The 27,461-nt window shown below is 35.6% G+C and overlaps 1 protein-coding gene across 3 annotated transcripts in view; it reads right to left on the minus strand.

The window, feature by feature from the left end:
- Positions 1-17,085: 17,085 nt before the first annotated feature.
- GRIK1 (glutamate ionotropic receptor kainate type subunit 1) overlaps positions 17,086-27,461 on the minus strand; it is a 133,344-nt gene continuing 122,968 nt past the window's right edge. For 2 of the 3 annotated variants that reach the window (XM_043994661.1, XM_043994663.1), the window contains 2 exons: positions 19,045-19,295; positions 17,087-17,786 (listed from right to left, as the gene is read on the minus strand). In XM_043994661.1, the coding sequence (XP_043850596.1) occupies positions 17,637-17,786; positions 19,045-19,295 (401 nt within the window). In that variant the 3' untranslated portion in view covers positions 17,087-17,636. Of the gene's footprint in view, positions 17,787-19,044; positions 19,296-27,461 lie in introns of all 3 variants that reach the window. The other variant, XM_043994662.1, reaches the window with a different exon arrangement.

A 27,461-nucleotide genomic window follows, 5' to 3' on the forward strand; every position in this document is an offset into this window, starting at 1 on the left:
GAAAAATTATAATTGGGCCATAAGTCCTGCCACAGTCGCCATTCAAATGTAGAAATATTTTAACTGACTAGGCCTAATTTGGGGGGACTAATCTGTGGATGTTTGACTGGCCTGCTATCTGACTGCCATTAATTTCATATGGGCTGTTTATAAAGTTCTACCATACTTGCTCTTCCCAAGTTGATAAGCAAAAGATTAAGAAGCCTCTTAATTAAATAATCAAAGCAGAATTTATTTATGAAAATCAATGTAAATAAGGGTTAAGAAATGCAAATTATACAACCTGTCTGCCTTTTTTTTTTTTTTTTTTTGCAGGGCAATGGGGGTTAAATGACTTGCCCAGGGTCACATAGTAAGTGTCAAGTGTCTGAAGCTGGATTTGAACTTGGGTACTCCTAAATCCAGGGCCAGCGCTTTAACCACTTCGCCATCTAGCTGCCCTTCAACCTGTCTGCTTTTAATATAATAAGGGCCTGTTGCCGCCTCTTGCCTTAGGTTATGCTCCAGCTTTCTCCAACTTTCACTCTTTTTCTCCTTCACTCCAGCTTCCCTGCACTTTCACTCTTTAACTTCTCTCTCACTACCTTAGCGATGAACCCCTGAAAAGCCCCTTACTCCATACCGCTCCTTCCTCTGTCTTCTCCAACCTCCTGTATCATCTGCCCCCCTCAGCGTCTCTAGTGTCCCTTTTTATTAACTCTCTGAGGTGAAATCCAGGGCGGACTGGCAGAGCCCCTGCTCCCCGGGCCGAGCTGGGGGGGTGGGTGAAGCAAACCCCAGCATCTCTGAGGGTTTTCATGCACCTCCCCTCTGTGCGCATGGGCAGTGCTGTGGCCTGGGGTTTTTTGTCTGCACAGCTTAGCCAGGCTCAGAGGCCCCTCGCAGCTGAAGCAGAGGGGGAGGGGCCCTAGCCCCTCTTACACAGAAAAACCCCTGCGGGCCTAAGGCTTTTTAATCTCAGCCCAAGGCAGGGTCCCCAAATCAAAATTAATTTCTACAATATAACACCTGTGGGTCTTCCACCCGCACAAATGGGAGGTATCTTCTCATATCTTTTCATTTGATCTTTATAATTTTGTTATATTTGATATTTTGGTGTATCATTCTTTCCATTTATAGTGCTATAATTAGTGTATATTGTTTTCTTGGCTCTGCTTATTTCACTCTACATTAGTTCATATAGATCTTTACATGGTTCTCTGCGTTCATCACACACACTCTATTCCCTTTTTATGTACCCTCCCATGTTGTAATGTAGTCTCACAAAGAAAGCATTCACTCATAAGGAGGTGCATAATCCCTTCTGTCTGCCTCTTTATTGTTGACTCTACTAGATTTTCACCTTTAGTCCTGTCCCCTTATGTACATTTAGAAAGAAGTCTCTTACTTGTCTTTTTGTTTGTCACTCTGTTGCATTTATTCACTTTCCTTCTGTTTCTGTTTGAGGTGTTTGAGAAGTGGATAATCTCTTCAGTTCTGGTTTTTTCCCCCCAAAATGTTTAAACTCTTTATTATGGAACATCAATCTTTTTTCTGTATGGCTAAGCTCAGATTTTCAGGATATGTTACCCTTGGCTGCACCCTGAGCTCCATAGCACTTTGAAACACATTATTCCTTTCCCTCCCTTTTCTAGTTCATTCAGAATAGTCATGTTATTTAGATGTTCTTTCCTTTGTATTTGAACAAGGTCTTTTCCCTGATGACTTGTAGAACTTACTGTTTCTGAATTGAATTGTTAAATTTAACCATTATTTGTCTTAGAGCTGATGGCCTTGGGCTTGGTTTTTTTCCCCCTGGAGTAGATTTAGGAATTCTTTCAGTTGGAATTTCATTCTCTATGTTTAAAAATTCTAGGTAGTTTTTGAATTTCTTTCATTATGTTGTTAAGGTTTGTTTGCCTGTTATGTTCTTCTGGGAGACTTGTGGTCCTTAGATTGCCTCTGCACATCCTGTGTTTTGAGTATGTTTTGCTTGCATATGAGCCTATTTTCTTTTTTTTTTTTTTTTTTGGTGAGGCAATTGGGGTTAAGTGACTTGCCCAGGGTCACACAGCTAGTAAGTGTTAAGTGTCTGAGGCCAGATTTGAACGCAGGTACTCCTGACTCCAGGGCCGGTGCTATTTTCTCTTAATGTTGAGGGGTTTTGCTTTCCCTAGATTGTCCACTTCTGTGTGTTTGCATTCCCAATCTGTTGTTCTTTCTTTTGATTCTTTGGTGAAGGTTTCAGTTTTTCTATGCTGCTCTTTATTTTTGCTGTGTAGGACATAGATTTTGTTCTAATTCTCATTTTTTTGAAACCACTCAGGAAAAGCATTTGTAATTCCATGTTCTCCTCAAATTCCACAGGGTCCTTTGTCTTATCAAGTGTTGGATCATTTTCCTTTATTTTGCAGTATTTATTCATAGATGCCTGAACTCATTAACTAGATCTGGAGGCCATATCACTTGATCCTTCTTTTCCTGCTATCATCCTATATCTTTTGACTTTTGTAGCTCTAAGTTTCTCAAAAAGGCCATCTGTAATAGGTACTTCCACTTTTCCTTTTTTCACTTTCTTCTTCATCTGGCTTTCAACTTAATTTCACAGAATTTGTTCTCTCCAAAGTTACCAGTGATCTCTTACTTGCCAAATCCAATGGTCTTTTCTCTTTGACCTCTCTGCAGTCTTTGACACAGTTGATCACTCTCTCCTCCTTGATACTTTTTTTTTTTTTAGTGAGGCAATTGGGGTTAAGTGACTTGCCCAGGGTCACACAGCTGGTAAGTGTTAAGTGTCTGAGGTCGGATTTGAACTCAGGTACTCCTGACTCCAGGGCTGGTGCTCTATCCACTTCGCCACCTAGCTGCCCCCCTTGATACTTTTTAATCTTGGTTTTCAAGACACCCGCTCTCCTTCTTAGTCTCGTTTGCTGGATCCTCATGCAGATTATACCCTCTAACCATAGGTGTCCCTGAGGGTTCTGTCCTGGGTCCTCTTCCCTTCTCCCTTTATTTCACTTGGTGACCTCATCAAGCTCCCGTCAATTTAATTACCATCTCTATGCTGATGACTCTCAAATATACCTATTCTGCCACAGACTTTCTGTAGATCTCCAGCCTCACATGTCCCTTTGGTTTTTAGAAATCTCAAACTGGATGTCTAAGTAGACATCTTAAACTCAACATGGCCCAAATGGAACTCATTTTCTTTCACTGTAAACTTTCCCCTCCTGGCTTCTATGGCAATACCATTCTCCCAGTCCCTCAGGCTTACAACCTAGGAATTGTTATGGGCCCAGAGCACCCCAGAAGTTCTCTGGGGTAAATCAAAGAACCTTCTCCTTGAGAAATTAAACCAAAGGACAGATACACCTAAAGAGATAAGTGGAACCAGATCATAGCTAGCTCTGAGACCCCCACCCTTCATTCCAGTCTCCCTCACCCCTGGGGAAATAAGTTTGGGTGTGGCTACTGCCTTTGTGCTGAGAGAGAGAGATGGCTTAAGAGATCTGCAGCCACCCCTCACCAAACTCCCCCAGCCACCACCAGTGGGGGATGTTCCTCCCTCAATAAGGGAACTTTCCACAGTCAGACGATCACCTCATTGGACCCCTATCAGTCCTCTATAAAAATATCTCCCTGTCTCCTACTTGAGGAGATTAGTATCTCAGAGCCACGCTCTGTGCCATGCCTTTCTCCCCATGAGAAGAAGTCAAAGGATTTCTCTCTTGGTTTCCCTTCCCCAGCCCCTAAATAAACTATTATCTTATTCTATTGGATTTGTGTGCAAGAGGGTGTAATTCTTGAAAGAGGAATTCCTAAGGACCCCAACCCCTACCCCAAACCCCCTACCCTATATTTTCCCCACATGAGAATCATCCAGGATTCTTTACTGTCTTTCACCTCCCATATCCAATCTGCTACCATGGATTGTTGATTTTACATTTACAACATCTCTACAAAATGGGGACTGAGCACAGAGAACATATCATAGAATACTATTTAAAAATATGCTGAATTTCTCACGTACCTTGAAGGGTATTTGAATTAAAATAAGAAATTTTCCTTTTTCTTTAAAAAAAAACCCAACTGGTCCTTTCTATGATTTTATCAGTATAAGGACACCATACTCTTCTTCTTCTTTTTTTTTTTTTTTTTTTTTTTGGTGAGAGCTGCCCCTCTTCTATATTATTAACAGAAGAGTATGGTTGGGGCATCTAGGTGGCACAGTGGATAGAGCACTGGCCCTGGAGTCTGAGTTCAATTCTGGCCTCAGACATTTAACACTTACTAGCTGTGTGACCCTGGGCAAGTCACTTAACCCCAATTGCCTCACCAAAAAAAAAAAATAATATAGAAGAAAACTCATTTTGGAACCATTTTCCTCTTGAAATGTTCGTATTTAGTGGGTATTTTGGAAAACCTTAGTATTCTATAAACAATACAAGATCACAGAATTCTTAACTGGAAAGGTGAAGTGACTATATGTGTGAAAAAATTTAGAGCTATGAGTAATGAATTTACAAAATGATATTTTTTATATGTAACCTGAGCCCCAGAGTCCATTGGTATGGGACTTTTTCTGCACTGGTGAAGATCAATCTCTCACCCCATGTGAGTGGTGGGTCTCTTCAGGGTTGTGAGGCTTCTTAGTCTCTTCAGGTTCTTTAATCTCAAAAACCACATGTACTTACAGCAGTAAGGGAGAAAATGCAAAAAATGCCAACCATTTTTTTTTTAGGTGTATGAAAAGAGAAAAAGACTCTTTGATGAAATTGAATGTTTAAAATCTCAAACCTGTTTTACCATACTTACTACAAATATCTCTTCCAAAGCAGGTTGTTAATTGCTACTCTAAAGTTGAAGTGCATTCTATTTTTTAGAGTTTAAAATTTTCATTGTCCTGTATGTGTATAGAGAATAAATTAAAATATTTTTGTAGTATTCTGTTAGTCATACAGAACCTGATTTCATGAGATATTTAATCTTTCCTTTCACAATATGCACAGCATGTTCTAAGTATGTTTTAAGGAACACACCCAGGAGATGGTATTTTTGAATTTAAATTTATAAGATGATTTTACTAATAATGGCTAGCATGCAGAGCTCTGAACTCAGTGGGTTCATCATTGTTCATTGACAGAGCTCAGGAGTACCTATCATTCCAAATAAGTAAGTGGCAAAACATTTGAAAGAAACCAACCAGATTTAGGCTGAGCAACTACTGAAACTTGACAGAGCACTCTTACTAGCTGTGTGACCCTGGGCAAGTCACTTAACCCCAATTGCCCTGCAAACAAAACAAAAACAAACAAAAAAATGAATAGACCTATGTTATACCAAAGCTTTGTTTTTTTTCCCCATGAAATCTTGTTGCTTTTCAAAAATAAAAACTTAAAAAAAATAAAACCTAATTTGTTTAATAATATTTAAAGTTTTTAATTCCAAATCTTATCCCTCTTTCCCCCTTCCTGAGATGGTAAACAATTAGATGTAGGTTATACATGTGCATTTATGGAAAACATGACCATATTAGTAATTTTGTATAAGAAAACTTGAATAAAAGAAAAAATGAAAGAAAGTGAAAAATAGCATGCTTCAATCTGTGTTCAATCAATATCAGTTCTTTCTTTGGAGGTGGATAGTATGCTTCGTTATTAGGCCTTTAGGATTGTCTTGGATCATTATATTGCTGAGAATACTTAAGTCATTCACAGTTCTTCATCAAAAAATTTTGCTGTCACTGTACACAACTTTCTCCCAGTTCTACTCACTATACATCAGTTCATACAAGTCTTTCCAGACCTTTCTGAAATCATTCTGCTTGTCAATTCTTATACCACAATAATATTCCATCACAATCATATACCACAGCTTGTTTAGCCATCCCCCAATTGATGGGCATTCCTTCGATTTCCAATTCTTAGCCACCACAAAAAGAGCTGCTATAAATAGTTTTGTACAAAGAGGTCTTTTTCTCTTTTGGGGATGTCTTTGGGATATAAATCTAGCAGTGGTATTGCTGGATCAAAGGGTATGCACAGTTCTATAGCCCTTTGGGCATAGTTCCAAATTGTTCTCTGGAATTGTTAGAATTGTTCACAACACCAACAGTGGATTAGCATCCCAGTTTTCCCACATCCCCTCCAACATCCAATATTTTCCTTTTTTGTTATATTTGCCACTCTGATAGGTGTGAGGGGATACCTCTGAGTTGTTTTAATTTGCATTTCTTTGATTGATAGTAGTCTAGAGCATAATAAAACTTAATTGATATTTTTCCTTCTGAAGAAAATTAAAATTGTATATTTCTTCCAAAAATATTTCTGGTTGCAATAATGAAGACAAGGTTGAAAAAATGAGATAATTAGGCATTCAGATCAAAATTTGAAAGATAAGTGAAATTATGGTATATTCATACATAAGTCAAATGTTTTGTTATAAAATATAGTGTATGAATCTGAACCTAACCTACCATTAATAAATTTCAAGCTATGAGTAATAAGTATCCTATAATATAGTACTATCTTTAATGAATTTAACTTTCGTTCATCTCCTAACACACTAAATGCCATTAATAAAGTTATTTGTTCTTTGATCACAAAAAATGGATATAGTTTAACTATACAACCAATAATACCTTGAATGATTTTACAAGAATATATCAGTAGGGATAGTGTTATCTAATATACTTTAAAATCTGCCTTTTCTATCCTCTATTTTCAGGCTTCTAAATCAATATAGGTAGTCACATGGTAAGTACTCATAACTACTGTTTATTGGTTTATGTTGGAGCAGGAGACTTCAGCTTCAGTATTATGTTACTGTTATCAAGAAAACACAAATACCACTTTATTTCAATTCTTATGTTAATGTAAATTGAATTAAAATTCTCCCAATAAATTAGATTGATTTTTATCATTTGGCGATGGTGATTGATTCAGGTCTTCCTAAATACCAAATACCTTTGCCTTTGGAAATGGAAGACCCAAACTTTTTTCCCCCTAGTTATGTCCTGCACTGCTACTTAAATCCATTATTATTTATTTTTCTTTTGACTTGTTTCTCCCTTATCTCTCCAGTTATATTGTAAGTTTACTGAGAGAAAGTGGGGTGGGGGTGGGGGAGAGAGAGGATCATCTTATTTTTTGTGTGTTTTTTGCATTTAGTAAGCATGAAATTAATATTTATGAACAATGTGAAAACTACAAATAATTTCAGGAGTCCAAGTATAAATGATCTTATTCAATATGCAGTTATCTAATCAACAGAAAACTGCTGTCTTACTTAATCCTACCAACTATTTTAATACAAGAAGAAAAGAAGCCTTGCCATTTGGGATTTAAATTGGAAAAAGCAGTGTGGTAAAAATTATTTGGGGTAAAGATTAATATTCCCGTTTTTAGCTAACTCATTTGGGAGGGGCCACACCTGGCCCACCCTGAGGTTATGAAGGCAGCTTTTTGAAGGACCTCCCCTTTGGGGGAGGGGACATTGAACATTCCCGGAAGGGGGGCAGGCTACTTCCAGTACATGAGCTGGCTTCTTTCTTTCAGCTGGGGCCCTTGAGTTGGCAGCATGCAACTGGTCAGGCATGGGTGAGTTACTTATGGAAAACCCTAAATTCCTTTGAACTAGTTTAATTGGGAATGGTCTGGGATTGCATAGGCTAAGTTTAGAGTTAAGAATATCTATCTGTATTTCTATTTTCCTATTTCCTTATCTTTGATTTTTTTATTAGTTTCACTTTTGTTGTTTAATTAATTCCCAAGTAATAAATCTGATCCTTCTGTGAACTAAAGCTTAGAGGCTCCTTTCTTATTGGCCTGGGAGAAATATCTAAAAAGGGCTGTTCAGAGGGGAGGGTTAAACCTTAAAGGTTCCTCATATTTCCAGGACCCCAATATTAAGGCTAGTCACCCAAATAACGCTCAGCATATCAAATTTTGGCCCTCACAGCAGCAATTTTCTAAAAGTTTCTCCACTGAGCTTTTAAAATTTAATAAATCTTATCTAAACTTAAGAAAAACAATAATTTATTTATGTTGACATGTTATGAAAGAATGTGAGAATTACTGTATTTCCTTTTATCCATTAGATCAAATATCAGGTTTATAATTTTGTTGTGGTAAACTGGATATTATTTTATAAATTGGTCAGTATAATCTGCTCTCAAGAGATTATTCAATGAATGATGACCTTATGCTAGGGATTGTATTCTTAGGGATGTCATTGAAACATTGACATTGAAATTGCTGATACTGAGATACTGAGTTTTAAGGTTCCATCATCATCATGACAAGCACTTCAAAGTTGTTTTTCCACCAGAGAAATGTTTATAATTCCCTGCCTTATGTTTGCCTCTTTTTCAGTTAACAGTAATTATCAAAAGTGATATGGCTTAGAACTTAAGATAATTCATCTTAATTAGTTCATCTGAAATGATTCCTCAACATATACTCTTCTGTAGGGAAAGGGTTTTACAGAATTTGTGTTACTAATGTGCTTTAACATGGGGGAAATTTTGAACATAAAAGTTAGTATGGTTTCCCTTCATTTTTTTTTCAGTTTCAATGAGAAAATGAAACAAATGCAATTTTGTCATAGGCTATTAAAGCTACAAGGGAAGCAAGAAATGTACACTAATGTGGGGCAGGGAAATTTGGCTGAGAAAGGAGGAGAGAGGCAGGGTAATAGATGACTGGAATGGTAGGTAGCCTTTTGTATATGGATGGAAAGAAGAGGATTAAAACAGCTGCTGTGGGGAGTTCAGTAGTTGATACCTGAGGAGTACCAATTACTGGCACAACTTTTGATAATGAGGGTCGAGTCGAGATTAGATAACGTAACAATTTTTAGACCTAGTCAGAATAGGTTTGATACTCTAACCCTGATCAGCAGCATGAGTAAGAATAGAGATTAGGACTGGAAAGATACAAAAGATGTGGAAGCAAGAGACAGAAGATGAATGTAAAAATGTGGCACTCTCCTATAAGAATAGTTGCAAGAGTGTGGATGTTCAAAATGAGGGGAGGCTGGGGCAGCTAGGTGGCACAGTGGATAAAGCATCGGCCCTGGATTCAGGAGGACCTGAGTAAGGAGGCAGCAATCAAAGAGAACCACGATGAAAAGGATGCATTAATTAAAGAGAACCAAGAAACACTTATACCAACCAATCTGACTTTCTTTTTTGACAGAGCTATAAAACTGGTTGATTAGGGGAATAATTAGATACAACATTTGATATTTATTGATATTTAGGAAAGCATTTGATAAAATTGGTCATGATATAAAATCCAGCTTCATTAGCCCCTACCACAGAAACATTGGGCACTGATTATATATCTTTAAGTAAGTCTCAGAAAATTGGGAAAAGAGAGGGAATCTTGGAATTGAGAATTAACTGTGATTGGAGAAAGAATCTGTGAGGTCCTTTGACAGAGCGACATTCTGAGGGAAAGTGTTATAGAGAAATCTGGGTTGGATATTGACAATTGGCCATTATAGATTGAAGGAGATTTTTGCTTGTTTTGCCATAATCCGGAACATTAGCAGCATAAAAAAGAAAAAAAAAGAGGGGCAAGAATGGTCTGGAGCTTAGATCAGATCAAATTAAGAGATACAGCAGTTGGGGCAATTGGTAATAGACTCTCAGTCTCTCTGGTTTTTCCAGTGATGGAGAAGTGGTTACCCAGAGTTTAAATCTTTTTTTTTTTTTCAACAACCCTCTTCAGAATGCTTGTAAAATTACTTAAAGTTGAGAGTAAGGGAATTGATGGGACTAGGACAGCAAGTGATTAATTGTGGGAATTGACCAAACCATACTGACTCCATCTTGTGACTCAATTCTGAATTGAGCTCAGTTCCCTTTCTATTCAATTATAGCTCTAGTTCAACTTCTGTCTTGTGAGGAAATGTTATTTAATTGTAGGAACTGGGAGAAAACCTTATTGCATTATTTAAACCTAGCCTCCTGTGGCTGGGAAACTGGATCACCTTTTCTTTCTGCTTAGGAACCCTTAACCAAGGACCTAGGTTATGCTGACCAGAAATCCAGTCAGACCCAAACATTGCCGCATGGTGTTTTCTCACAATTGTACATCTGAGTTTAATTGTCTTATCTGAAAACTGGCCCCATGCTGATCCGTAACTTATTGTGTCCATGTTCCTTTGATTTTCTACAGGCACTTTGGGTAGAGGTTTATAGACACCTCTTTTTCTGAATTCAGGGAATTGTACCTTTTCACTCTCCCTCCTCCAACTTGGAAAGTCCCTAATTTTTCCTTCAATTAGGAATCAGATTACCTAATGTCATATTGTTTCCTCTTAATTAATTGCCCTTATTTGATTAAGCATTTTTAATGTATAAAAGTCTGTCTACCCGTGCATTTGGGGCCCAGCCCTAATATGAGTCCTGATTTGTTAAGCAATTGGAATGTATGCATTGGGCCTAGTCCTTATTTGTTAGGTAGTTGGCATGAACTGCTTAATAAATCAGTAAGCTCAGTAGAGCCAACCTTTGTTTTCCTCAGTCATTATACCTTTCACCTACTACAAGAGAAAGAGGACCTCGGCTGTAAATCCAGTAACAATCTCCTATACCTCACTTCCATTTCATGTTACTTGATAAAGTTAAAGTATTTGGTCATTAATAGTTGATTTTATCTAAACTTATAAATTTGGGGTTGGAGATGGAAAGCTGACCCATAGGAGGAAATTACCCTAAAATTTATTGATTCTAGGGAAAGGGCTGAGTGATTAGAGGGATAATTTTGTTATTTGGGAAATTAATGGGGTAACTTCAAATTATATTCATGGATTTTCTTTTGAACATCACGTGATAATTAGATGACAAACCAGTAGCAGCAGACTGAAGGGCATTTGTGTCTTTGTCTTCAGAGCACCTGAGAAGTTTGATTCATGTCCTATATACCCACATTCTCATAGGGTCATAAAATGAATCTTATGAAAATTTGGGCTAAATAATAGGCCAGTATTGATTGGATGATCAGACTCAAGGAGAAGTCATTAATTGTTCTATGTCACTTTGAAAGGAGCTTAGTATTAAGTGTTCAAAATGGTGGCCTGATTAGGAGATGGTAACTTAGTGCTCATAGCATTATAAAATTTAGAGCTAGAAAGTACAAATGGTAAGCAGTAGTATTGAGATTTTAGCCTAGGTTCTCTGATCTTAAAGTCAGTATTTTTTCTATTATACTACATTTTAAATAATATTTTAATTTTATTTCTTTAATTAATTTATTTGGTTACATTTTAAGTAATGAACTACCTCCCTCTCCACAATACACTATAGAAGGCTGTCATTTGACATAGATTTATAAATATATGTAAAACTATACTATGCATACTTCTATTTTCAGTTCTTTCTCTGGAGGTATATAATATCTTCCTTCATAGCTCCTGTGTAGTTGATTTGAGTATTTATAATACTCTAGCTTGACTCTTCACAATTATTCTTTAAACAATATTGTTATTACTGTATACAATGTCTTCTTGGTTCTGCTAATTTCACTTTTCATTATTTCATTCAAGTCTTTTCATGTTTTTGTAAAATCAACCAGTTCATCATTTCTTATAGGACAGTACTATTCCATCACAATCATATACCACAGGCAAGTCACTTAACCCTCATTGCCCCACAAAAATTAAAAACAAAAACAAAAACAAAACAAAACAAAACAATCATATACCACAGCTTGTTTGGTCAGTCCCTAATTAATGGGAATCCCTTCAATTTCCAATGCTTTGCCACCGCAAAGAGAGCTTCTATAAGTATTTTGGGACATAGGTTCTTTTCTTTTTCCCGGATCCACCTAGAGAAACATCTAATAGTGGTATTGCTGGTTTAATAGGTATGCATAGTTTTATAAATCTTTGGGCATAAATCCAGATTACTCTCCCAAATTACTGAATCAGTCCACAGTTCCACAAATAGTGTATTACTGTCCCAGTTTTTCCACATCCCTTCCAACATTTACCATGTTTCCCTTCTAATCATTTTAGCCAACCTGTTAGGTGTGAGGTGATATTTCAATGTTGTTTTAATTTGTATTTCTCTAATCAATAGTTATTTATAGATTTTTTCATATGGCAATAGATAGCTTTGATTTCTTCATCAAAAAACTTCCAGTTACCCTTTGACCATTTATCATTTGGGGAATGACTCATATTCTTATGAATTTGACAAAGTTCTCTACATATTTGAGATGAAACCTTTATCCAAGAAACTGTCTATAAAATTTCCCCCCAATTTTCTATGTTCCTTCTATTTTTTGGCTACCTTGGTTTTCTTTGTACAACCCCTTTTTAATTTAATGTAATCAAAATTATCCATTTTCATCTCACAATGCTCTCTATCCCTTGTTTCTTCATAAATTCTTTTCTAGCCATAAGTCTGATAGGTAATGTGTTCCATGGTCTTTTAATTTTCTTATGATATCTCCCTTTATAGCTAGGTTATGTATGCATTTTGACATTATCTTGATAAATGGTATAAGGTATTCATCCATACCCAATTTTTGTCAAAATTCATTTCAGTTTTCCCAACAATTTTTTTAACCAAATAGTGTTTTCTTATCCTCAAAGCTTAAATCTTTATATTTGTTAAGCACAAAGTTACTATAATAATTTACAACTGTGTATTGCATGTGTACTCTTCCACTGATCCACCTTTCTATTTCTTAGCCAATACTAGATAGTTTAGATAATTACTGCCTTATAACATAGTTTAAGATTTGGTATTGCTAAATTTCCTTCTTTGACATTTTTCCATTAATTCCTTTGGCATTATTGATCTTTTTCTCTTCCAAATGAATTTTATTAATATTTTTTCTGGCTCAATAAAATATTTTTTGGCAATTTAATTGGGATGGCATTGAATAAGTAGATTAGTTTAGGTAAAATAGTCATTTTTGTTATATTAGCTTTGCCCACCTATGAACAATGAATATTTCTTCAATTATTTAAATCTGACTTTATTTGTATAAAAAGTGTTTTATAATTATGTTCATGTAGTTCCTGGGTTTGTCTTGGCAGGTATTTTATATGGTCCTCAGTTATTTTAAATGGGGTATCTCTTACTATTACTTCTTGCAGGGTTTTGTTTGTAATATATAGAAATGCTGATGATTTATGTGGATTTATTTTATACCCTGCTACCTTCCTAAAATTATTGTTTCCACTAACTTTTTAGTTGAATCTTTAGGATTTTTCAAGCATGTCATCATATTGTCTGCAAAAGAGCTTTATTACTTCTTTGTCCATTCTCATTCCTCCAATTTCTTTTTCTTTTCTTATTGCTCTTGCTAACACATAATACAATATTTAATAATACTGTTGATAATGGGCATCCTTGTTTCACTCTTTTTTTTTTTTTTTTGGGTGGGGCAATGGGGGTTAAGTGACTTGCCCAGGGTCACACAGCTAGTAAATGTCAAGTGTCTGAGGCCGGATTTGAACTCAGGTCCTACTGAATCCAGGGCTCGTGCTTTATCCACTGTGCCACCTAGCTGCCCTGCCTTGTTTTACTCTTGATCTCCTTGGGAAGAATTCTAGCTAATCTCTGTTAGAAATGTCTGCTGATTGTTTTAGCTAGGTGCTTCTTATCACTTTAAGGAAAAATCTATTTATATTTTTGCTTTCAAGTGTTTTTAACTCTTTTTTTTTTTTTTTTAGTGAGGCAATTGGGGTTAAGTGACTTGCCCAGGGTCACACAGCTAGTAAGTATTAAGTGTCTGAGGCCAGATTTGAACTCCTGACTCCAGAGCCGGTGCTCTATCCACTGCGCCACCTAACTGCCCCTCAAGTGTTTTTAATGGGAATGAGTATTGTATTTTGTCATAAGATTTTTCTCTATTGATATAATTATATGATTTTGTTACATTTGTTATTGGTATAATCAATTATGTTAATAGTTTTTTTACTTTTGTTAAACTATCTCTGTATTCCTGGTATAAATCCCTCTTGGTCACCATATGTAATCTTTGTGATATATTGTTGTAATCTCCTGGCTAGTGTTTTATTTAGGATTTGTGCATCCCTATTCATTAATTAAATTGGTCTCTATTATTCATTTTCTGTTTTTGTTCTTTCTGTTTTAGGTATCAGGACCACATTTGTTTCATAAAAGGAGTTTGGTGGAACTCCTACTTTACCTATTATTCCAAATAATTGATTTAATATTGGAATTATTTGGTCTTTAAAATGTTGATAGAATTCACTTATAAATTTATCTGGACTTGATACTCTTTTTTTTTTTTTTACATAGCTCATGGCTTGTTTCATTTCTTTTTCTAATATGTTTATTTAGATATTCTATTTCCTCTTCTGTTAATTCAGGCAGTTTATATTGTGTAAATATTATTCCATTTCATATAAATTGTTAAATTTATTGGCATATAATTGGGCAAAATAACTCCTAATAATTCCTTTGATTTCATCTTCATTAGGGTATATTCACTTTTTAATTTTTGATACTTGTAATTTGGCTTTCTCTCTTTTTAAAAATCATATTAACTAATGGTTTATTTATTTTATTTTTTTTTTCATAAAAACAACTTTAATTTTATATATTAATTCAATGGTTTGCTTACATTAAATTTTATTAATTTCACCTTTAATGTTTAGGATTTCCAATGTGATTTTCATTGGGGATTTTTAGTTTATTCTTTTTCTAGTTTTTTAAACTGTATACTTAATTCTTTGGTCTGTTCTTTCTCTATTTTATTGATGTAAACATTTAGAGATATAAATTTTTCTTTGTCTACTGCTTTTGCTGTATCCATTGGTGTTTGTTTGTGGAGTTTTTTTGGGGGGGTTTCTTTGGTGAGGCAATTGGGGTTAAGTGACTTGCCCAGGGTCACACAGCTAGTAAGTGTCAAGCGTCTGAGGCCAGATTTGAACTCAGGTACTCCTGACTTCAGGGCCAGTGTCCATTGGTTTTTATATGTTGTTTTATTATTATCATTCTCTTTGATAAAATTATTTTTTGTTTCTGTGACTTGTTCTTTACCTTATTCATTATTTGATTTAGGTTATTAAGTCTCCAATGTTTTCATAGTATATAGATAAACATAAATTTTTATTGTATTTATTATCCAAAAATGAAACATTTGTAATTTCTGCTTTTCTGCCCTAATGCATGGTCTATTTTTATAAAGGTACCATGTACCAATGAGAAAAAGGTATATTCCTTTCTATTTCCATTCAATTCTCTGTGGATATCTATCTTATCCAGTTCTTCTATTCATGTTTATTTGTATGAAATAATTGCTCCATTTTATTTTTCCCTACTCAATTTTGCATCATTCCATTATATTCAACTCAACTGTAAGCCTGTCTTTTTCAAACTACCCAAGTACTGATGACATTAAGAGTTACAGATAACATTTCCCCATATGAAATGAGATTATGATTGCTCTTAAATTTTACCTTCTTATGTTTCTCCTGAATCCAGTAGGTTAAATTTTCCATTCAGTTTTGATCTTCACAAATAACCAAACATACTTTAGTTTATTAAATAGCCTCCCCCCCCCCCTTCTGGATTACACTCAGCTTTGTTGGGCTATTCTTGGTCATAAACCCAGCTTTTTTGCTCCTCAGAATATCATATTCTGCTTCCTTTGGTCTTTTAATGTAGAAGCCAAGAAGTCTTCTGTTATCCTATCTGTCATGGCACAGTATTTCAATTACTTTTTTTCTAGCTGCTTGTAGTATTTTATCCTTGACCTAGGAACTTCAAAACTTAGCTATGATGTTATTGTGTGTTTTTATCTTGGGACCTCTTTCAGGTGGTGATTGATGGAGTTGTTTTTTCTATTTTCATTTTATCTTCTTCTTCAAGAACTTCTGGTCAATTTTCCTTAATGTTTTCTTGAAGTATAGTGTCTAGGATCTATTTTTAAATCATAATTTTCAGACAGTCCAACAATTCTTATAGTGTCTCTCTTCAATCTGTTCTCCAGGTCACTTATTCTTCTAATGAGATGTTTCACATTCTCTTCTTTTTTTTCATTCTTTTGATTTTCTCTCTCTTTCTCTCTCCCCCCCTCTCTCTCTTTCTTCTTTTCTTTTTTGCGGGGCAATTGGGGTTAAGTGACTTGCCCAGGGTGACACAGCTAGTAAGTGTTAAGTGTCTAAGGCCGGATTTGAACTCAGGTACTCTTGAATCCAGGGCCGGTGCTTTATCCACTGTGCCACCTAGCTACCCCATTGATTTTCTTTTATTATTTCTTATTGTCTAATTAAGTCAGTTTCCTCTCACCCAATTCTAATTTTAAGGAGTTATTTTCTTTCATAAGTTTTTGGATTTCTTTTTCCATTTGGTTGAATTTTTATAATTTTCTTCTATTACTCTTATTTTTTCCCCCAATTTTTTATCAACCTATATAATTTGATTTTTAAAGTCCTTTTAACGTTCTCCCAATAACTCTTTTGGGGCTTGTGACCATTTTGCTTTTTGCTTTGATATATAAATTGCTGTTTTGACTTCACTATATTCTCTTGAGTTTGAGCCCAGATCTCTATCAACCAAAGTAGCTATCTATGGTTGAGTTTTTTGCCTTTTGCTTACTGTTTTTTAAGTGGCTTATTTCTGGTCTGTTAATTTTGTTTTAGTCAGGCTATAGTCCTGAGGTATGGGGGATAAGGTCCCAGGCATTAGGGGGGTTTTTTGTGTTGTTGTTTTCTGAGCTCTGAGAGCCAGAACTCAGGTACTCTTCTCTACCCCTGAGCCATGACCAGGGGCCCCCTGCAATAATGTTACTGTAAATGCCCTTACTCCTTGCCATGTCTCCTGTAACTATAAACTTCAGCTCACCCCTCTGCCCTGGAACCTAAAACCAGGAACTCCTCTCTCTTTCAAGTGCCTAGAGCCAACAGAGTCCCCTCTCCTTTGCTACCAAAGTCACCAGTAACACAAAGGTCTCACTCCTCCTCATCCACAGTCATAGCCTGGGACAGGCCAGGTAAGCACAACTAAGCCCAGAATCCAGAACCAGTAGAGGGCCTTTTCCCTGATCAGCTGTCCAATCCCAACACTGTCCATGAGGGAAAAATTCCTGAAGTTGAGACAGTTGTCCCCAAGGATTAATGTTTGTTGATTCAATGGTATATGCATTTCAATCAGGGCAAAAATAAAACCCCAAGAGATTAGTTTTTTCCTAATGTCTTAGGCAGACAACTGCTTTACCTCTACTTTTAATTATTTCTGCTGCTCAAAGTTTACATGTTCAAAAGAGCACCATAAATTACATATTTTATTTAATACTTTTCCAACTCTAAAATCTGTGCCTCCCTTTTGATTGGTAGCACTACAGCAAATAAGCTTATTTTCATGCAGAAAAATATAAACTATAAATTTTTTTCTAAAATTCCTCCTAGTGGAACATTAAAGACATAATAATGTACATATATAGACAGAAAATGCAAACATCTAGTGCACTGCATTCAATGCCCATAAAAGGCAAGCTTCTGCTATTTTAAGATGACTGTACAACATTCCAAAATTCTCAGCAGTTGAACTTTTTTATAGGATCTAGAAATTATGGTTACTGTTATTTGGAAGAATTAATTGCTGTTTGTATTTTATAAGCCTTGCAACAAAAAATTTCCATTTGACACACCTTTTGGTTTACTGACTATACAGTATGGACTGAGGACTGTGTCTGAATCCCTTGTTCCTCTTGAATCAATTTGCCACAGTCTAACTCCATAGTGAAGGTGGTTCCAGATGTAGAGTTGGATGGTTGAGTTTGTTTACACTGTTGTCCATAAAAGAAACCAAAAGCCTTGAAAGCAAATGAAACAGGGAAATAGAATAAAAATAAGTAAGCTAAAGATAAAAATGAAGTCAAAATGTAAGCAAAATGATGCTAAAAATTGTGGGAAATGGACCAAAATTTTAAATATATGCAGGATTTTATTTTTTGAAATAAGTTGAATAAATTAAAGCACCTCAAGAAGAAAATTAAAGGTGACAACAATGCAGTTTAAACTTCATTTTCATTAAAAATTCCTGTAATAACATTCTCCTCTAAATAATATTTGCTGTTGCCCTGTTATTTCTGATAACAAATTTCATTCTGAAGAGATTTCAGATTATAGTCAATTATCCATAATATTCAAAGTTCAAGAAAGTCTTCCATTTAATTAATTCTTTATATTATAGAAATACAGCCTTTTAATCAATTGGATCAGGAAAATGTTAACTAAACATTAGCTAAAACTTTAAACAGGTGATATTCTGCTCTGCTTTGGAATCAGATACCTTAAGGTAAGATAGCATTAGTACTTCAATCATTATATATTTGATTCAGGATGAAAAAACTAGTAGTTTTTCAAAAGCATTACATGATCTTTCAAATTTTTAATAAATATTTTAAAGTATTAGATAACCATTTGCATCCTGCTTCACATTTCTCCCAAAATTTATTATTTTTCCTTTATGAATTGCATTTCTTAAAATATGTGAATACCAAATTGTAAAAGAATGCCTTTCCTTAGTGTAAACTTTATTTTGAATAAATCACTATTCCTACTTAAATCAAATTATTTTGTCTTCTTCCAGTTTTTAAAAATTATTTTTTAGGTTTATGTATTAAGACCAAACAATTATTTGAGAAATTAAGTGTACTTGAAATTTCTTTGCTGAGCAAGCACCAATCAAATTTAGAAAACAAGGTTTTTGTTTTTTATATTAATAAGAGACATAACTTGGAGTTCCAACTCAATCTACACAATTAAACAATGGAAGAGTTCTGTTTTGATTTTCCCTCCCAAAGACTTTTTTTTTTAAGTGAGGCAATTGGGGTTAGGTGACTTGCCCAGGGTCACTCAGCTAGTACGTGTTAAGTGTCTGAGGCCGGATTTGAACTCAGGTACTCCTGATTCCAGGGCCGGTGCTCTATCCACTGCACCACCTAGCTGCCCCCCCTCCCAAAGAATTTTATGAACATTTTATATTGCCTTTCAATGAAAAACAACAAATTTCTTTAGAAAAAAAGAATTCACATTCAGTTGTCAACTACCCAACCCCTATTGACTCACCTGCTCGACATCACTGTTCTTCTTTGATTTATATATAAACTCTCCAATGGCTACAAATACAGAAAGAACAAGTCCAGCAGCCAGCACAATAAAGATGCCACCAATGTTTTCTACTCCCAAAGCACTGGCCTCTTTGCTGTCCTCCTCAGGGCAGCCATTTCCCCGCCACCATTTTTCTTTCATCATATGCAATTTTCCTTCCTCTTGTAGTTGGAGGATAGCAATAGTAATTTTATCCCGGTAAGGAGAGCCTGGAAAGTGAGGTCATTTGGGTAAAACAGGTTAGACCTATATATAGGGAAATAACATTGTGCTTACTGAAAGTAGATGGGTAGAAGGAAACCAAAATACATCGGCAAAGGATAGGAAAAGTTAAGTGTAGAGTTTTAAGTCTAGAAAGAACTACAAAGAGTGAGATGATAATTTGGTGTGGTTTGGGGTATGTTTATATGGAATAAAAAGTATCTAACAAAGAATACTGTCATACTTCTGCATTCTGTTTTCAAATGAATTTTTTCTCATGCTAAATGGTTCCAGAGGATTTGATTCTACCTCCTTTGGGCTCTTGATTATATCTTAATTTGGTACAGGAATTTAAGGATAAATATCCAAATTCAGAGATGACCCTCCCTCTCCCACTTCTCCAATTCCATTTGACTTGCAAAATGTACATGTGCCCTATCTAACCCCCCTCCCCAAGTTATAATAATGATCTTTGAAGGTGCTTCTAAATTGCTGGGATAAGAAAGAGCAATATTATATCTGTAGCATGCATATTCAGAAGTATCTTACTCCCATTATATGCAAATCAAAGTATAGCTGGTACTCCAGCCTCTATTTCCAAGAACAAGGTCAGCTATGCATAGAGGTTGTCATACCTTTGATTTCTACATCAAGTAGAAGTATTTCACATCTGTTTTCATGAACTCTGAAATGCCTTTATCTGATTATAATCTGTTGTCATTTCACTTCTGCCTCTGTTTGGCAGCCCCAAATATGTTCTTTGCCCTCACAGTGACTTACAACACCTTATTCTCTAAGACCTCATGAGAGTTAAATGACCTCTTAACCATTCAACTCTGCCCTGCCCTCTTCTCTTGACAGCCTTGCCCTTTTTTTCCTACCAAAGGGCTTGCCCTTACAAATTCTAGTATTGGATTATTTCCATCATCCCATGCCTTCACTTCTACTCGCATGAACCTGAATGAAACTGAAGAAAATCACAAAACCATGCTGCCTGAGTCCACTAAAAGTTTGTTACACAATCTTAACTAGGTCCTTAAAAAACCAAAATAATCCTTATACTTCCCTAATCAGTCTACTATCCCACTCACCATATTAGCTTTTCCATCCCTTTTTAATCCTACCTCAAGTCTCCTATGATTCCCCCTTCCTTACTCTATAAGTAGAGAATTCATATCTCACTAAAAATATAGAAGCCATTCACAGAGTGCTCCTCATCTCACATCACTAAAATATCTTCTGCTACTTTCTTTTCCTTCACCCCTGTTTCACATGAAGAGGTTGTGTTTTCTTTTGAGCTATTACAATTCTGCATTGCAAAGAAGCAATGCAAAGCTCAAAGGAAACATGAGGTGCATAAATTTAGAGACATTTCCCTACCAAATGGACATATAGATTATCTGTGCCTGACCTGTGGTTAAAGCCTTCTGAGCTCCTTTCAGTATGAACAACCATAGCTATACACACTGCATATTGACTCGGACATTGTTATATCATTTTGTTCCTCATCAAGCTGATGAACAAACAACAACAACATCTTGAAGAGGTGGCTTTTCTTTTAGCCAAAAGAAGCCTTCTACCTGAACATTTCATCCTGTCTTTTTTTTTTTTTTTTTGGAAGATTGCCCCACTATCATCTCCCCTCTCATTTATCTTCAATTTCTCCTTTACGGGCAATTTCCCTTCTGCATACAACTATATCCATGTGTCCCCCATTCTCAAAAAACCCTCACTTGATCAACCCATTACTGCTAGCCATCATTCCATGTTACCCCTTCCTTTGATAGCTTAACTCCTTAACAAGGCCATCTGCAATAGGTAAATTTCTCCACTTCCTCTCGTTCTCTTGGCAGAGTGGCTTTCAATCTTACAAAATAAAACTGCTCTATCAAAAATGACTAATTATCTCCTAATTGCCAAATCTAATGACCTTTTCTCAGCTCTCATCTTTCTTGACCTCTCTGCAGTCTTTGATATTGCTAATCATCCTCTTCTCCAAAATAATCTCTTCCCCTGGGGTGTGTGACTACTCCCTCCTGGTTTCTTTCCTAGCTATTTGATCACTTCTCAGTTTCCTTAGCTAGATCTTCATTCATGGGTACCCCAAGGCTATTTCCTAGGCAATTTTCTTTTCTATTTTTTTCTATTTTTCTATTTTATTCAATTTTCTATTTTCTTTTCTTCTATACTATTGGTAAACATATCAGCCCTTGTGATTTCAATTATCATCTCTATGAAGATGACTCTTAGCTCTCTTGTGCAGCCCTAATCTTTCTCCTAACCCACATCTCCAACTGTCTATTGGAAAAATCAAAGTAAATGTTTTGTAGACATCTTAAACTCAACATGTCCAAAACTGAACTTATCCTTTCCCTACTTTCCATCCTTCCCTTCTTCCTTACTTCCTTTTCGTTTCTTTTTTTTTTTTTGAGAGGCAATGGGGGGTTAAGTGACTTGCCCAGGGTCACACAGCTAGTAAGTGTTAAGTGTCTGAGGCCGGCTTTGAACTCCCGTCCTCCTGAATCCAGGGCCTGTGCTTTATCCACTGCGCCACCTAGCTGCCCCTTCTTACTTCCCTTTTACTGTCAGTATTGCCATCCTCTCAGTCATACAAACTCACAACCTAGGTGTCATTTTGACTTCATTCTCTTTTACTCTCTTTATCCAATCAATTGTCAAATCCTAGCATTTCTACCTTTATAACATTTCTCTTCTATCTTTCTCTCCTATGACACTGCAACCACATTGGCTCAGGACCTCGTCACCTCACACCTAGAATACTTCAGTAGCCTGCTGATTGGTTTCCCTGCCTCAAGTTTCTCCCTGCTCCAATACAGCTTGCATTCAGCTAACAAATCGATCTTCTGTATCTGACCATATTACCATATTCAATAAACTCTAGTAGCTGCCTATTACCCTGAGGATCAAATATAAAATCCTGTGTTTGGCTTTTAAAGCCCTTCGTAACTTAGCCCCTTTTTCATGCACTCTGTAGGTAGGGAGTCTATGACTTCCTTCTACCATCACATTGCCAACCTCCTCAGATTTCATTTCCCTCTCCAGATAAACTCCTTTCCTCATTAATCTCCAGCCTTTGGAGAAAAGAGATCTTGTGAAACAGTGCTTCCCATCTATCTGACCTCATATGGCCCCCATTTCACATTGTATTTACCTGTAGCCCAATTTCCAACCTCTTTTGAGAAAGAAGAGAGACACCCTCCACTCAGTGATGAACATTTTCATACTTGCTCATATCTTTCATACCACTGTGACTCTTAACTCCTGTTGAGTCATTCAAAAAAAGTCATCCAAACCCCATTCCCCATTTCCCATCACCCAATTTTTCATTCACATCTCTCCAAAAGTTTGCCCCTTCTATCACCCCTATTCTTTCACTTATTTTCAATTTCTCCCTCTCTATTGGTTCATTTCTTATCACCTACAAACATGCCCATGTCTCCCTTATCCTGAAAAAAAAACCTTTTACTTGATCCTTCCATCCTTATTATCATCTAGTTTTTCTTCTTGTAGCTAAACTCAAAAAGGCTGTCTACAATAGGTGCCTACACATTCTTTCCTACCACTCTCTTCTTAATCCTTTACCATCTGGCTTCTGACTTTATTATTCCATTGAAATTGCTCTCTTCAAAGTTATTAATGATCTCTTAGAAAAAACCAAGAAGAGGTTGTAATCTCATTTACTTCTCTGTTGCCTTTGACCCTGTTAATCATTTTCTTCTTCTTGATATTCATTTCCTCTAGGTCTTCAGGACATAACTCTCATCTACTTCTCCTCCTACTTATCTGAGAACTCATTCTCTGTCTTTGTTGAATTTTCTCCCAGATCATGCCCTCTAATCAGAGGTGTTACAAAAGGTTCTGTCCTTGGCCCTTTTCTCTGCTCCCTCTATATTACTTCACTTAGTGTTCTCATCAGCTCCCATGGATTTAACTATGATTTAATTTAATTAGCATGGATTTAATTTGCATAATTTAATCTAAATATGTTGACCATTCTGCCCCAGACTCTCTGCTGAGCTCTAATATCATATTTATCTCCACCTGCCTTTCAGACATTTCAAACATTTCAAATGTCCAGTAGACATATTAAAGTTAACATGTTCAAAATGGAACTCAATATCTTTCCTCCTAGACCCTCCCCACCTCCTATTTCAATTTTATTGTAGAAGGCAAAACCACGATCCCAGTTCCTGAAGCTCACAACCTGAGATGGACCTCCTCACTGTCTCTCACCCCACCTCCATATTCAATCTGTATTTTGTAATTAGGGGAGAAAATAAAATATTTCTGAAAATAAAAAATAAATGGATGTTGTAGTTTGTCAAAAAGCTATATCTCCCTTATTGATAAAATCATGTGGTTTTGATTGTTGTTATCAATATTATCTATTCTGTTTATTGTATTCCTCATAATGAGTTTACCTTGGTTTCCTGATGCACATCCTATCTAATTATAAGATATATTATCTTGGATATGTTGCTATAGCTTCTTTGCTAATATTTTGCCAATTTTCTTTCTATGCAGTTGGAGTGCTAACTCTGGGGTAAGGAAGACCTTAGTTCAAATTCAGCCTTGAATACTTCCTAGCTATGTGACTATGGATAATTAATTTCTGTTTCCTTCAGTTTCAACTGTAAAAGGGGATAATAATAGCACCTACTTCACAGAGTTGTTTATCAAATGAGATTATATTTGTCAAGTGCATAGTTCATTGTCTGCCACACAGCAAGTGATTAATAAATGCTTGTTTCCTTCCATTTTACCTCTGATTTCTCTTTCCTTGTTTTAGGTATGAAGAACATCATAAAAGAATTTAATACAATACCTTTTCTCCCTATTTTTGCAAAGAGTTTTATAATATTGGATTTAATTGTTCCTTGGATGATTGATAGAATTCACTAGTAAATTCATTTGTTTGCTAGATGGTCCAGAATCAGGAAGACCTGAGTTCAAATCCAGCCTCAGACTCTTACTATCACTAGGGCAAATTACTAAACCTCTGTTTGCCTCAGTTTCCTCATCTGTACTATTGAGGCTAGCACCTACCTTTCAGGATAACTTTGAGGATCAAATAAAATAATTATCATAAAGCACTTAGGATAGTGTCTGGTATATAGCAAGTGCTATAGAAATGTTAGCTGTTTTACTAATTATTAATTAATATTATTATTACACCATGTTTCCTCTTTTTAAAATTGATTTGTTGTTTGTACAGTGTATTTTTCTAAGACTCAGTTATTTAAACTATCTCTTCTGTTAGTCCATATATTTTATATTTTTTAGATATTCATGCAATTCATTTAAATTGACCATTTTGTTGGCATATGAATTAGGGAAAATAGTTTATAAGATTTCTAATTGAGGATTAACTGTGATTTCTCCCTTTTCATTTTTGAAACCAATTTGGTTGTCTTTCCTTTAAACATTTTTATTGGCTAATGATTCATCTATTTTATTTTTAATGTCTTATTTTGTTTACTCATTAAACTTTTTTTTTTGCTTTTAATTTTCTTAAATTTTAAAAATTTCAATTTTAGTTGAGGTTTTTAAAGTCATTGATTTTAGGTGTTTGGTTTTTTTGGGGTTTTTTTGTGAGGCAATTGGGGTTAAGTGACTTGCCCAGGATCATACAGCTAGTGTCAAGCATCTGAGGCTGGATTTGAACTCAGGTACTCCTTACTCCAGGGCCAGTGCTCTATACACTGTACCACTTAGCTGCCCCTAGGTAGTTTGTTTTAGGGTTCCATCCAATGTTCTTATTTGTTCTTTCTCTTTTTCTTGATGAATATTTTTAGAGATATTAAATTTCTCCTCAGAATATTTGCATCCCAAGAGATTTGGTATACAGTCACATCATTGTCATTTTCATTACTGGGATTTTCTATTGTTTATTTTATCTATCTTTTGACCCATGACTTTTTTTAAGGATTATGTTATTTAGTCTCTAATTGATTTTTAATACCTATTAAGTACTAATAAGGTACTAATTAGTACCCAATTACATTGTAAATTTTTGTAAATGTGCTATACACAGCTGGGAAATATCTCTATTATCTCTCTATGAAGAGGAAGGAATACACACACACACGTGTATAACTATACATACATACATACATACATACACACACACACACACATATATATATATATATATTCCTTTGTCTTCCTAGTCTGAAATGAACAGAGAACTATCATATCTCACTTTATAAAAATTCTATTCAGGCTGTTCACATCTTCCCTGTTTATCTTTTGAGTAGATTTACCCAGGTCTGAGAGGGGTACATTGAAATTCTCATTTACTATTGTTTTACTATTTCTTCCTATAAATTAATTTTATTATTTATTCTTCCAGCCTTAAATTCTTTATAGCTTACATACTTTGTTTGCCCGGGTGTGAGCTGTATCTATTGCTACTTCTTTACCTGCTACATAGTGGCAATCTGAACTGTGACCCTATCCTTGCCATAAGTACTTGAATTACAGTATCCATGACCAAGATCCAGGTTTACTGTGTGTCTCTTGTTTCTGCTTCCTGCAAGGTTCCCAGACCCTACTATTTGCCCTAGTATACAGATGCAGCATATAGATAGATAGATTTAAATCTATCTATCTATCTGTCTATTTATATCTCTCTCTATATAAAATCTTCAATGCTCACAGGCCTCTGGATGTTTGCTTATGCTGAACTTGCCTGTAAAATGACTTTTTGTGGCTTCTTCATGGATTTCCTAATCCAATTTCCTCTGTATGAAACTCTTCCTAGATCTTTGTTGTAGTGGAGAATTATGCTCTACTGCTTCCTTCTAGTCCATCATCTTTCCTCATCTACTCCTTTCAATATTTAGATGCTATGATATTTGGTGCACATATATTAAGTATCAATATTAATTTATTGTCTATGGTACATTTAAGCATAATGGGAGCTCTTTTAATCAAGTTAGTCCATTTTTATTGTTGCCTTTTCTGAGATCATGTTTGATATCTTGGCCTTTTTGAGTTCAGCTGAAGCACAACAGGTTTTGATCCATTCTTTATTTTAATTCTGTGTGAATATTTTTATTTCAAGTGTTTCTTGTAAACAACAATTTGTTGGTTCTGCTTTATAATTAGTTGTGCTCTCTTCCTCTATTTTATAGGTTAGTTCATCCCATTAATGTTCATAATTATTACTTTTTATATTCTGTTGCCCTTTATCATACCTTTTTTATACTTTCTCCTCACTTTTTCTTCAGCCACCTCTTTATAAAAAATAAAGGGTTGATATAGAGAGTTGTGGTCAACATTACTGATTAAAAAAATATGGATCCCATATAAGCTCTGAGGATACTTATCCCCACTTCCATACTCACAGATTAATCTCCCTATCAGGTTCCTAGGGGTTACCTCTGAGGAGTGGGTGGTGATTCTCATTAATACCATTGGCTCTAGTCTCCACTCATGAGCTTCCTTCCCAAAATTATTAGGTGAGAATCACTTAATCAGACAGACAAGAATTTTTTTTGGGGGGGGGGTGAGGCAATTGGGGTTAAGTGACTTGCCCAGGGTCACACAGCTAGTACATGTCAAGTGTCTGAGGCTGGATTTGAACTCAGGTCCTCCTGAATCCAGGGCCAGTGCTCTATCCACTGCGCCATCTAGCTGCCCCCAGACAAGAATTTTTTAAGGACTAGGGTCACATAGTAAGCGCAATTGTGTGTTTGTGTGTATTCAACATTCCTTCATTTAAAAGTGACGTTCATATGTAGTCTACTTATTTCAATCATCCCTCTTTGTTTGTATAGTCTGTATAGTCTAATTACCAAAGTGTATTAAAACGCATAATTTCCCAAAGGATGACATGGAGTTGTACAAGGAAACTTGTTGAATTAGTCAATCACTGTTTTTTATCTTGGATAGATGATGCAAATGGACAATGAAGTGGGGCTAGCATTGCATAGTAGATCAAGATGGATTGCATTTGTTCTATTTTCAGTGCTTTCAATGATCTCAACCTTCTTGCTACAACAAAAGCCCATTTTTAACAGTAATATTCTCCTGGTGATGCTACATAACTGAATAATCCCAGAATTGTTATTGTTGAGTCATTTTTTACTTGTGTCCAACTCTTTGTGACCACATTTGGGGTTTTCTTGGCAGAAATACAGGAGTGGTTT

This window comes from Dromiciops gliroides, chromosome 3 (genome assembly GCF_019393635.1).
Source record: "Dromiciops gliroides isolate mDroGli1 chromosome 3, mDroGli1.pri, whole genome shotgun sequence".
Classification (NCBI taxonomy): Eukaryota; Metazoa; Chordata; class Mammalia; order Microbiotheria; family Microbiotheriidae; genus Dromiciops; species Dromiciops gliroides.